The 13,567-nt window shown below is 42.6% G+C and overlaps 1 protein-coding gene across 2 annotated transcripts; it reads left to right on the top strand.

Moving 5' to 3' along the window:
• The first annotated feature begins 2,193 nt into the window (after window positions 1-2,193).
• On the top strand, window positions 2,194-6,291 carry PDP2 (pyruvate dehydrogenase phosphatase catalytic subunit 2). 2 transcript variants are annotated; one of them, XM_009820314.2, is made up of 2 exons: window positions 2,194-2,315; window positions 4,097-6,291. In XM_009820314.2, exon 2 carries the CDS (start codon window positions 4,153-4,155, stop codon window positions 5,755-5,757), a length of 1,605 nt encoding a protein of 534 aa, XP_009818616.1. In that variant the 5' UTR covers window positions 2,194-2,315; window positions 4,097-4,152; the 3' UTR covers window positions 5,758-6,291. The 2 variants fall into 2 exon arrangements, with proteins under 2 accessions (XP_009818616.1, XP_059680834.1); XM_059824851.1 differs by lacking the exon at window positions 2,194-2,315 and adding an exon at window positions 2,543-2,575.
• The last annotated feature ends 7,276 nt before the right edge of the window (window positions 6,292-13,567 follow it).

The raw sequence follows: 13,567 nt of genomic DNA, 5'->3' as shown, positions 1-13,567 counted from the left end.
GGTCTTCCATTTGACATGAAACTTTGTTTACTTGTATTAATAAAAACAAGAAACAAATGAAAGCTTAGACTCACAAAGATGATCGCACATCCTTCCACTTCAGATAATCTGGGAATACGTTTATCTCATCTAGGATACCTGCAACACATTATTTAAATGAAAAATGTTTCAATACAAGAAGCCAGAATAAAAAATGCACTGGTAATATCAAAGCCTCTTGTGACTTGTGAGCCTCCCTTTTTGCAAAATCACTATTACAGGTTAAAGCGAGGACTACTTAGTAACCAATCCATTATATGCAGTAACTACTTATTAACCACCATGCACTTTGGGCCCATTTCTTGGTCTTGTTACATGGTATAAAATCCCTCAGTAGAAATTTTAACCAAGACAAGCAAACATATGAAACCAAAAAAAAAATGGGGAGCCAGCAAAATGAGCCTTTAATTTTCGTTCTCCACAATTTATATGGCTTCTAATTTTCAAAAGGGCTTTGTGATTTTGAGCCTCATCAGCTGAGAGCCTCAGCAATGAAGGGCGTAGAATGGTATTTAAAAAAACAAACCCCCAAAAATCCTAAGGACCCTCCCTCAAGAGAATAACGTTTTTTGAACTTTATTAACGGGGGAAAAAATCTTGCTGATGCTTTATTTTCGCATCCATCTCATCTGCTCGCTTTTATTGCTTACGTTATTACCCTGCTTAAACACAGGCAGGAAACCGGGAAGCGCAGGGCTGCGGCCGCCTGACCCTCCCTCAGCACCTCACCCGCGCTGCGCGGCAGCCAAGGGCACGACTCTATCGATCGAGCGCGGAGCAGCTGAGGTGACGGGAGGCTCCGGGGCCCGGCCCAGCCCCCGCCCCCGACGCTGTCTCCTCACCCCTGGGCCTGGCAGCAGCTCCAGAGCGAGCTTCCCGCGGGAGGAGGTGCTGCGGGCAAAGGCAGGCGCTGAGGGGAACATGGCGGAGGGGCGGGAGGGAGGCCGGGCTCAGCCCCACGCGCTTCGTCCGTCCCGCCGTGTCCTGACAGGCACCCGCGCGCCGCCCCACGGCGCGGCAGTTGCTCGGGGCGGGGCGTCGAGGGCGGCTCTGGCGTCGGAAGCGCGGGTTGGGCGGCGGGGCTGTCAGTCAGCGCTCCACCGCCCCGCGCCGCGCCGGCGAGCCCGGAACCTGCAGGCGGCGGGGCTCGCGTGGCGGCTGCTGCGGCCGGTGGGTGCGCCCGGGGGCGCCGCGCGGGGTAGGGGGGCGGGAAGAAAGCGCCGCCGCTGAGGGGTGCCTCAGCCGCCTCCGGGGGAGCCGTGCGGGGAGTGCCGGCCGCGGGGGCTCGCCCGGGCGGCGGCCGCCATCCCTTCCGCCGTGGCACCGGCTGAGCCGGGCAGGGGTCGATGGCGCGGGGCAGAGGGAGCGGAGCGGGGCCTGACTTGACGAGCCTGCTTACGGGGCGGCCCTCACGGCAGCGGGAGGACGGAGCGGTGGGGGCAGGAAGGTCGTGGGGCGGCTCCGCGGGGAAGGGCCCGCGGGGGTGTGTGAGGGGTAGGGGCTGAGAGTGTGGGGCGTGGGAGCTTGCATGGGGTAGAGGTCTGTGGGGGCTGTGTGTGCGAAGGGGCATGTGGGGCAGGGTGAGGCGTGGGGCGCGGTGGGGGCTGGGGAGGAGGGGAGCTTGTGTGGGGTAGTGGCGTAGGGGTTGGTGTGGGGCGGATGTGCCATAAGGGTTGGGGGTGTAGAGGGTGTGTGGGCGGTGTCGGCCCCCCAGCGTGCGTGGGGGGCTGTAAAACTAAATGTAATGGATATCTGTCATTTTACTGGAAAAAAGTGGGTGTTCCACTTCTGTGAGCCCCCAGCGCATACTCTGACTTCCCAGCGGCAAGTGGGCTGTGCTGTGGGGACAGTTTGCGTTTCAATGGTTACACTAATTCACCTGATGAGGAAGTGCCGGGTTCGGTGCTGAAGTGGTAGGTGTGCCACGAAGGAGCGCAAGGTTTATGTAATTGGCTCTTACATAATGGTCTTTAGCACATTGCTTTTATTAGCACTGCTACCATGTTTTAACGAGGCTTGTGCTGGAGTGGCTAACGGATGCGGGTGGGTGTCCTGGGCAGAGGCAGTGGAGTCCGCACACTGTGACTGGTAGGAACCTGGGCATGTGAAAACTGTAGTTGCGGGCAGCGAGTAGGGGTGGTTCAGAAATGTGCTTCAGGATTGATTGATGCTACCTGACCTTAGACAAACACATGTCTAAATGGTATTAGGCAACTCTGCTGCTAGGAAAAAAACCACCACCTTGCTGTGCCTGTCAGCCAACTGATGTGAACAGGGTAAGTTTGTTTAAAACACTGTTTCTATCGGCTTTTTGAGTCAAGGACATCAAAGTTGTTATTGTTTCTATCTCATGTAGTTCAGAAGGGTGGGAATGGCCTGGGAAAGGTTGGCGAACATGAAGGCTTGTTTTGCACTGATGCTGGAGATAGGAAGACAGCTGATACTGCTATTAGCTTTATTTTGGTTGTGTTCTCTCTATAGTACAACAAAGGGTGTCGGTTGTGTTGGGAGATGCCAGTGTCCCAGGGGACTGCAGGTGAGCCTCAAGCAATGAACTGGCATTGCCTTTTCCATCTGCTATCCTGACATCAGCAGTAAAATTATGCCGTGTCTTCGCCTGTCCCCAGAGTTATAGTAGCGGGGTCCTTGTCAGTGGGGGCTTGTCTGCTCTTTTGTGTTCTTAAGCATGGGTGGTACACTTCAGAAATGTTTTCTGACACATTGCTTTTGCTTTCTAAATGGATTTCAGGGAAGTTCTTGCGTTGTATCAGTAGGCCTTTTGTTTAGAATAGTTCAAATTTGGTTTTAGCTCCGGCTGATTTCTTAGAACAATTTTTGTGCAACTGGCCAGGCTGGCTTCTTGTTATTTCTCATTAAATGCCCTGCTAAAAAAACAGTATTGCAGTAGTATGTAGCATCTTTGGCCTGAGACCTAGAGCACATAGTGCTACAGGCCACCTGAAAATGGTTCAGAGCTCACAGAAAATTATATTGTTCTAACTGGCTGCCAGTATGATCCTTTGGGAGTAATTGTACTTGCAGTACTACCACACAGTTAGCTTTTGAAATCCATGGGGCAAAATTCTGTTGTGGGGTAAGCATGTGGTTGTACTTAGCAATTTCCCACAGCTTGAATACCTTATTTAAAGTAGGAGACAATATGATGGACCTCCCCCATGGCAACTGAAGAACTTCAGCTGTTCAGGTGCCCTAGGTTTTAGTGCTGTGGGCAGCAGAGCTCTTCACAGCTGCTTGTTCTAATTGCACTCCAAATGAACAAGCCAAATTGTAAACCTATAAAAGTTGTCAATGTAACTGTGCTATAATTTTCACTGCACCAAAGCGCACAGTGCCGTGATAAATGCATTAATTAACCAGCAGTAGAATCTGCCTTCAGCTGCGCAAAAAAATCCTACTTGTGTGAAGGTTGGTTGTGACCTTGAAGGTAAAAAAAAAAAGAAGAGTTGAGCTTATAAGCTGGAATTGGAAAGGTAGACTAGCTTGTTCTAAATGTAAGGATCATGGCAATTAATATAAATCATTAATTTGCCACATCTTTCAGTTTCTTGTAGGGTTTGAGTACTGATCTTATCTTGGTTTTGATATTTAGAGTGTATTAATAGAGTTGTACTCTGGCAGGCTTTTTTAAAGTTGCGCATTGTCACTTAAGTTCCTACTTTCTAACTCGTTGGATCTGTTTGTTCTGTGTCATGTTAGACAAGGCTTTTCACTGAACAGTTTATGAATACCTTTCTTGTGATGTTGGAATTTCTTGTTAGTCTTGCCACAATGAGGAAATACATGCCTGGAAAATTAAAAATTAGCTTTTCTGATGAGTTAACTGGAGAGGGGCAGTCATATCCTAAGCTAAATTCACCAAGGTTATAATTAAGTGATGGAAATTGTATAACTTTTATGATGCCTCTATCTATAGGGGTCTTTTTTGGAAAAAAGTTCTGAATATTTTTGTGAGCTTTAGACTTGCTTTTGTATTGCTATATAGAAAGCTTCCTGTGAACCTTCTAAATTTTATACCTTTCCAATTCTTACATTCCAGGCTGTAAGGACATTCTGTGTTATTGAACGAAGGTGCTCCTATTTGTGGAGTGACTTATGATGTCAAGAACTGTGTCATCCTGGATCTTAAGCTCAGCAAGAAATAGCACTGTTTTACAAGGAAAAGGTCGTTTGTACTCCATCTGTATCCCAAATAGAAACAAGATAAAATGGAAGCTTGTTTTCTCCAAAACGCATCTGTACTCTGCTGGGAGCTGCAGCTTAGACAACACCTTCTCCTTCAAAAAAGCATTCCGACACACTTCTACCGAAGAAGAACATTTCTCCTTTCAGTTGTCTCCATCACAAATCAATGATATACTGAGAGCAGGTGAATTATCCCATAAAATACTGGATTTGAATGGTAAAAATGTAAATTCTGTGTTGAAGTTTGAAAGTAACCAACTGGCATCCAACACCCCTATTGAAGACCGCAGAAGTGCAGCCACTTGCTTGCAAACCAAAGGGATGATGTTTGGAGTCTTCGATGGTCATGCAGGTTCTGCGTGTGCTCAGGCAGTAAGTGAGAGACTGCTTCATTATATAGCCGTTTCTCTCCTGTCTCGGCAAACCTTGGAAGAGATCGAGCTTGCTGTGGAGTGCATGAAACCAGTTCTGCCTATTCTGCAGTGGCACAAGCATCCAAATGATGTAGAGTATCGAGAAGTAACTTCACAATATTTTGAAAACCTCCGGGTTTACTGGCAACATTTGCTGGACCTAGACACTGAACTAGGATTTAGTTTAGAGGAAGCCATGATGTGCGCGTTCAAAAGGTTAGACTCAGACATATCACTGGAAGTTCAGGCTCCCCAGGAAAATGAATTGATGAGAAATATTGCCCTTCAGGTAGCTTTTTCTGGTGCAACAGCCTGTGTAGCTCACATTGATGGTGTTCACTTACATGTTGCAAATACTGGTGATTGCAGAGCAATTTTAGGGGTTCATGAAGAAGATGGAACATGGTCTACTCTCCCTCTAACCCGAGACCACAATGCCTTCGATGAACTTGAAATTAGAAGACTGAAGAGAGAACATCCTAGATCTGAGGAGAAAACCCTATTTGTGAATGACAGATTACTGGGGATTCTCATGCCCTCCAGAGCTTTTGGAGATGTGCAATTAAAATGGAGTAAAGAATTGCAACACAGCATTCTTGAGAATAGCTGTGATGTTGAGGCTTTAAATATTTATCAGTACGTTCCTCCAAATTACCATACACCCCCTTATTTAACTGCAGAGCCTGAAGTCACATACCACAAATTAAGAAGCAAGGATAAGTTTCTAGTTATTGCTTCGGATGGACTATGGGAGATGCTAAGTAATGAGAAGGTTGTAAAACTTGTTGCTGGACACCTTACGGAGCTTAGTGTGCAGAAACCACAACTGGCTTTTGAGAAACCGGTTAATTTGGGTTATATGCACAGCTTGTTACTTCAGAGGAAAAACAGAGGCATTGTCTCACTTGACCAGAACATAGCTACTCATTTAATAAGGCATGCAATTGGAAGTAATGAGTATGGGGAGGTGGACCAAGAGAAACTTGCTGCAATGCTGACACTGCCTGAAGACCTTGCAAGAATGTACAGAGATGATATCACGGTTACTGTGGTGTATTTTAATTCAGAAACTATTGAAAATTACTACAGAAACAATGAATAGAGACTTGCGCTGCTGCTGTTCTATACCGCTAGCCGACTTTGATACTGAAACCACTACTGTTTTTCTCTGATAGTCAAGCTGTTACCAGTGTTCTGGTCTGGAAGTTCCTAAATCTTTTTGTTACTAACTAGTCTCAAAAATAACTTTCTAGAAGCAAGTTCAGTGAAAGTTCCCTGTGTTTCCAGGTCTGTACACACTGAAGAAAAATGTTTTGATAAAAGTTCACTGAAATATAACTGAACTAAAGATTGCTGACCCAGTTCTGATTCCATGGGAACCATTGGTAAAACTTCCCAAATGAACAAATGAGACAAATTTTACTGAGACTAGTACAATTTAATAGAGAGATGGATAATACCTGTAGCTGCATGGAGTGTAAGAAAAGCTCCGCTCTTGTGGAAAATGAGTAGCCTTCTACTGAAGTACTGTAATTGCATTAAATAAATAAACTATCAAACCTTTAACTGATGTAACAGTGTCAGATACTTTAACAAATTGCCTTGTATATGTGAAGACAACACTAAAGAAGGCTGTTCAAAGAGCTCTGGGACTGTTGGACATTTTTTTCCTAATTTTTTCCTAATTTTTCTTTTAAGCTAGGAAACAAAATCATATTTTCTTCCCCAATTATTTTGAAGTGTGCATGCATATTCTCTTAACTCTCTGTGTGGACTTGTGTGACAACTTACAGCTCAAACACACGAGGGACTCACGATTCCCTGTTTAGGAATTAACAGTACTAGACTTAAGCATTTAAGTGTCTAACTTGCTTAAAGAATATACCCTTTTATTAAGTATTTATCTATGAAGTCCTGTGCATCAAATCCACCAACTGTAATTTAAATTAAGTTTGACAGGTCCAGAAGTTCAAAAATTCATCTAAATGTAAATACAGCAAAAGAGAGAGCAGCTTTCTCTTCAGATTTAACTTAGAGAGAAGTAACAGTGCTGATACTTCACAAAAATGTGTTTCATCTTTACTCTTATTCTTGCCTTTGGACATCAGCTTTTCCTTATAGGTGCAGAGTTATTTTCCTTAATGAATGTATGTTCTAATCTCTGACATACACTTTTGTATATTTTGCAATAGTTTTCTTCTATACTGTCGTTTCTAGAGTGCCACTCCAAGCTTGCGAATTAGCTGTATTTTCTTAAATTTCACATATGGTGTTCTCTAGTGACTCTTTTCCTTGTTTACACACAGCAGTAACTGTTGCCCACAAGAATATGCGTACTGGGAATACAGGACTGTTTACTGCTGTTGCTACTGAGTAAGAACTCATCTGGGTGCAGCAAAGCAGATAAAAATACTACTTTTTTTTTTTTTTCTGAATTTCACGTAAAATAAAAGCATTATCCTTCTGCAGTTTAGCAGATGAAAAAGTACTTAACTTTCCTCAAGATACTAAGTAGATGAGATCTTGGGGCATAAACCAGCAGCAGTTGTGGATTCAGGGCTTTTTGTATACTTTTCCTTCAGATAAAAAGTCTCGTGCTTTTCCAGGCATTTAAATAATCTGTTTTGAAGCTTGATTAGAAGGAAACTAAAACAGTTTAAAAAATATTCATCCTTTTGACTATTCAGGATTGACCTGTAATTCAGTGCTACAATTGCAATCACTGAATGCATCCTTAAAAAACCTCTGTTCTGGAAAACTAACTTACTCTTAAGGTTTTTTCATCTAGTACATATTGGAGTACATTCAGCAGTTCAACCTAGAGGCCAGTAGCCCTGTTTTTCAGATAAATGAGTAGGTCTATTCCCCTTGATATCAATAGAACAGGATTGCCTCAAGAAATCTGGCACTTAGATCTTGGTGACAGGGACTGCAGGAAGACGTCTGGTATGTGCAAGATATTACAGAGGTTGCTGAAATTCTTGTTGCTTGCATCCAATTTACTTTAAAGTGTGCCCTCATCCTTGAGGCTGGTACTGTGGAGACTGAAATTTCATCTGCCAGAAAAAGGCAAACAGGGAAGGTCAGGCCCTGGGTTAACCTCAGGAAGGGTCTGGTCTACCTACAGGGCAACTGGGTGAGGAGGGGAGAGCTCTTCAGCAGCATTCCTGAACCCTTTTGGCTTTAAGTGGGCTGTTCCCATTCGCTCTTACAAAGCATTTTGTGTGATCAGTTACATGCTTCATTGCTTGAAATTTAGACATAAAGCAGTAAAAGAATGCATTTCTAGACTACCTTTTAATAGAGAAATTACTTATCAGTGTAGCTAGAGGAACAAAGGGGCTAAACCATATTAGAGGTGGTGTGAAGTGATACATTTTTTTATTAAGATAATCTAGAAAACTTTTGATGTAGAGCAAACCTGCAACTGCAAAAGTCATGTAGCAAACCAGCTAGTATATTGTAATGAAATAAAAATAAGCTGTTTTGTTCTGTTCACCACCCAGTCGTGAAATCTAGGTCATCTTTTGGAAGTGTCATTGTGGCACTATGTCATCTAACTGTTACTCCTGGATATGTTACTGTGTGTAGGTTGTAAGTGCAAATTGATGATTGTTTTGGGGAACACGTTTGACAGTAAGAAAGGTACTATTTCTGATTTCATGTTAGTTTTGCTCAGTTTAACATGCAATGCTATAATTATCCTACAGTAGAAAAGGATAGCATTAAACTAGTTAGAGGTTGGTTTGTTTGGGTTTTTTAATGCAAATCATGGATTTAACTGCATGCTCCCTGGAATTTGTTGCAGGCCAATGAAAGCAACCTATTCATACTTGTGGTAAGGAAAATAATGATTCTGCCTGTTTGAACTGGATCATAGACATTTTCATCTCTAACTGCAAACACAGCTAATAGGCATTAATAGAAGTGGCATTTTGTGACTTGGAGGGATAATCAACAATGTTTAAATGAGTGAACTAAATGCATTAATGTGCTCCTGCAAGCACAATGCTGTGAAGACTTGATAGCACATTTAGGTGCAAGTCCTGCAATATTGAAAATATGTTGGAACAAACATCTTTGCAGGCAGTTTATGTTAGATAGTTCTGTTTGGTGTTTGTTTTCTTTATTTCCGTAGCAGTCCAGTGAAGCAATAGTCAAAAACACAGTCACTCAAATTCTGACTCTCAAAATGTGGTGTTATGGACATTATGACTCTTTAAATAAAACATCTGTAAGCACTGGTGTAAATACTAGAAAAAAAAATTTCTTCCTTAAAATTTAAACCTTGGGTTGAAATACAACTTGGATTGAAATTATGATGCTTATTTATATTTAAGTATCTGGGCCTCCATAATGTATTTGTAGTTTTGGGGGGTCTTTTTTTTTCTTTTTGTAACTTCTTTGTAAATAGTGAGGGGGATTACTGTTTTTGTAAGTAAAAATACTCATTTCACACTTAAAACTGATTTTTATTAAATGGATGAAAGACTTAATGTTTCAGTTGCTGTACTGGAATCTGGCATTCTTTCTGAGCTGAATGCTCATACGAAAAGATGCCAGGTTCCAGGTCAGAGAGCGTAAATGTTCAAGCTGGGGTAAAAGTAAATAGTTTGTGTAGGCATTGCGAATTTGCTGAAGTTGCTCTGTGGTTTTCCCACAATGCAAATCATTGTTAATATATAAAAGTAAGGACATCTTGATACTATTGAGGTTCCATTAAATTAACTAGTCAGCAGAGGGAGCACGAGTTCACTGACCAAGATATCCAAACTGTGCTTTAGTTAATTTGACAATCTACGTAAAAATATTTTAACTTTGAAAGGCTCACATGTACGTATGTGTTCATCAGCAGTTAAAACATCATTGTAACATTCACATGAAGTGTGTGTTGTAATTGTCTGAAGAATATGCAAAAAACCCCTACAAATACAACATCTGTAGATACATTGATAAAATCCTTGAATTACAACAGAGCAGTAGCAAGGCGAGTGTTCATGTACTTTGTCTTTGAGGCTTAACTTCAGTTCCATTAATTCCAAGTGTTTGTCTTTTTTGGGGTGGTAAAGAGAAAAGAAAATTATTGGAGACAGATTTTTTCTTTTTTTTTTTTTCTTCTAAAAGAAGGTATTTGTCTAAGCTTTCACAGAATCACTAAGGTTGGAAAAGACCTGTAAGATTATCAAGTCCAACCATCAACCCAACACCACCATGCCCACTAAACCATGTCCCATAATGCCACATCCACATGTTCCTTGAACACCTCCAGTGAGGGTGACTCCACCACCTCCCTGGGCAGCCTGTTCCAATGCTTCACCACTCTCTCAGTAAAGAAATTTTTCCTAATATCCAGCCTGAACCTCCCCTGGCGCAACTTCAGGCTGTTTCCTCTTGTCCTGTCACTCGTCACTTGGGAGAAGAGATGAACACCCACCTCTCTGCAACCCCCTTTCAGGTAGTTGTAGAGAGTGATGAGGTCTCCCCTCAGCCTCCTCCTCTCCAGGCTAAACAACCCCAGTTCCCTCAGCCGCTCCTCATCAGACTTGTGCTCCAGACCCCTCACCAGCTTCATCGCCCTTCTCTGGACATGCTCCAGCACCAAAGGAAGAGTTTTTTGGTATTGTTTTAGTTGAACAGAGGTTGTCTGTTCAGAGCTATAATTGTACTGAGAACTGAAAGTAGAACTGTGCAGGCCTTGTGGTTTTGTCAGGTATCGGCTGGTCACACTGCTGGTGTGTACTCTTTACTGCCACAGGCTTAATACTTCAGTAGAAAGTTGAAAAGTAAGAATCAAAGGCATCTGTTTCTCTTGGGGTTACAAAGCATGGTGTGACATGAGGAAAAAAAAAAATGTAGTTTTTCCTTCTTTATATCTGTTGCAGAGAGGTTAACCTTCACTGAAATTTTACTAAATCTTTGTCTTTATCCGGAAGAACTGGTTCAAAGTGTTACTGTCGGATGTCTCCAGTTGTTGGTCAGGTAAGAATTAGTCTTATTTCTTATTGCATTAGTTAATTGCTGCTCACAGACTTTACGGCCCATTAGCCTGCACTACAGTGCCATGCTAACAAGCGGTGAGGCATCTACTTGAGTTTGGCTTCTTTGAGCCTGTGCTATCGGAGACTCTCAGAATGGTTTGACTGAAGATCTTTAACAATTGGAAGGACAAAGATGAATGGGAGCCAAGCAGTTGTGGAAGGGAAGCAGAATTATGGTTTCTATTTGGGTTAACTTAACTGGGCACTTCTCATTTCTTAAAGAGAAAAAAAGTCACTTTTTTGCCTTCTTGTGAGTTTTTTTTAATTAGAAACAATGCAGAGGGGAAAAAATGTGGTCAATGAGCAATGCTTAAAAGGGTACTGGACCCTAGGCGGCAAATAAGTGGGTCATAAAGCATACTTCTGATGCCTTCCTGCTGAAATTTTGGAGCCAGTCCTACAGGGACTTGTTCTTGAGTGGGCTAGTTAGTTCAGACTTTGACGTCGTACTTCTCTCAAATCAGCCAAAAGATGCTAGCTATGGAAATAGTTCTTCCTGGCTGTAGGCTACTGAAGTGCATTAGAAGCCAGCACCTTACTGTCAGCTCAGGGGGGTTCTGAGCTCCGATGGTGTAGCCTTTGACATGCTCTTTTCTATTTTTGTTCAGCGGGCTTTGCTTCATGCTCTCTGAAATGGTCTTTGTTACTCTGAGGTGGCTCTTGCATCACTACTTCATGTTCCACAGTTCTGTGGTGTTTTTGTTAACAAAAAGGATTTCAATTTCAATGCGTTACTAAGTCTTTGATTTCGTACCTGCACAACCGATGTTGGCCAGAAGATGTCACCTGAGTTTCGCAAAAGGAGAGCTGTGTTACGATTTCAGTCTCTCTTCGCTATTGTATATGCGTTCATAACATAAATTTCAGGTGCTGTTGAAAAATGGAGAAAAAAACCCCACCAATCAACGACACACATCTTAAATTCTGTGTGATTTATTCGTACTTCCAACTTATGAACTGGGTAATCTGAGCAAGAGTTTGATTAACTTTTAATTCTTTGCCAAAACCAAGTTTTAATGGCCCAAATACCCTGAGCAGTTAAGCTTTGTGGAAACTAGTCACTGCTAGGTACAAGAGCATGAAAGTGAAGCCAAGAGGCACCTGTTTGAGTTTCCTGAAGAGTCTTCAATTGCACAAGAGAAAAGAAGCTTCCTAAGCTGAGGAAATCTTTGTTCCATCATTACCTGAGTGTCTGGCTCCTGCTGTCGTGCAGCTCAGAAGCTGCAGGTGGCCACGGCTGCCCCATGGCTACACTATGGCTTAGGTTAAGTTGTTTTCATTTGAACAAACTTCTAGTCTGGAAATTGCATTGAAATGTTCCTGGAGGACCTTGCCTCCGTGAGGAGATGGAGATCTACTGTTCAGTCTAGGTGTTCACAGAGATGTCTTGGTTCAACCTCGTTGTCACCTGGGATTCTTGAGTAACATGAGGGCTTGAGAAATAAATCAGTGTTTGGTTTGTGTAGTGGTGGAGGTGTTTTGGCCCGCCTCCTTCCCGCCCCCCCCCCCCCAACATATCTGCAGTTCTTTCTGCAGATATGGACATAGTTTCCTGCCCTGAATGCAGCTTATCAAAACTTGCATCTCTCATGTATTCTTGCTGTTGCTTTTACCACCGCTCACCTCTCTCTTTCTTCCCATTACTCCATGGTGTTTCGTTGTTTCCTTTTCTATTTATTGTTCTGGGCAACTCCTTCAAGAAAAAGGGGCAACATTGCATTTTTCTGAGCAATATGAGAAGGGGTATGTGACTTTCTTCCACATGCAGCAGGTGAGGGAATTCTAGAGTGTGACAGGATGTGCTTTCAGCCAGCTGCGTACGTGAGTGATCCTACAATCCTCTAGAAAAGCTTTTTCAACTGTACGCTGCTGTTACAGCAATGCAGTATAGCACAGCAAATAACAAAGGTCTGAAGTGCTGGGTGGTACAGAGTAATTGCTTTGTCCTCTTTGTTATCACAGATAAAAGTAATGCATCCTCCTTGTAGACCAACTTTACCTTCTGTTTAATCCCGGACTTCAGCCTGAGATATGTTTGAGTCTCTGTTTCTAACCACTTACCATGAAAGTAAAATAATCAGACAATACTGGCAACTCAACTGAAAGAGTAAAATGATAGGCGGTAGTGGGGCAGAATAAAGCTGTGGTGTTTGGGTTACAGAGTTGATCCTCCACAGACTTTCTCCACACATGGACTTGGGTCAGGTTCTGATCTCAAACCCATTTGATATATTTGCTAATCAGATCTTTGCTGTGCTCGCTCTCTATTAAAAGCGACATCTAGTCATTTGGCTAGATTTTCAGAGAAACTAGGTCATGATTAAAATATTTCCAGGGTTGGGGCTCATGTTGCATCATCTTATTTTAAGCAAAACAAAATAGTTATCTCTCACTGTTAGCAAGCATATGTAAACCAAATAAAAGCTATGCATCCACGCCTAATTCTGATGTTGCCATGCATTAAGAAACTTACTGTTTGCCAGTGGTTTTCTTTGCTGTGATATCCCCTGTGAATTCCTAAGGCATGTACATAGGACCTGTCTCTCATTTGCAGAGCTATGTTTGTGAATAAGAGGTAATTGCTGTATTTTTTTAAGCTATGATAATAGTAGAGAGCAAATTCCCTGATGACCCTGATCCTTTTTCAAAAAATGTGCCTAACACTGCTGAAAACTTCAGTTATTTATTTTAATTATTACTTTGTTTATAGTAAGTCCTGTGTCTTTGAAATTTTTGGCTACAGTAAAACAGATCACACTAGTCAATAGTCTGAAAGCTTCTCTGGTGACATTATGCAGAAGAGAGCCTAGAACCCTCTGTAAAAACCCCAAAAACAATGCAACATTCCTGCCCTTTTACAACTATGCTACAAAA

The sequence above is a fragment of the Gavia stellata genome, chromosome 15 (genome assembly GCF_030936135.1).
Source record: "Gavia stellata isolate bGavSte3 chromosome 15, bGavSte3.hap2, whole genome shotgun sequence".
NCBI classification, from domain to species: Eukaryota; Metazoa; Chordata; class Aves; order Gaviiformes; family Gaviidae; genus Gavia; species Gavia stellata.
This window is presented reverse-complemented; position numbering and strand designations above follow the sequence as displayed.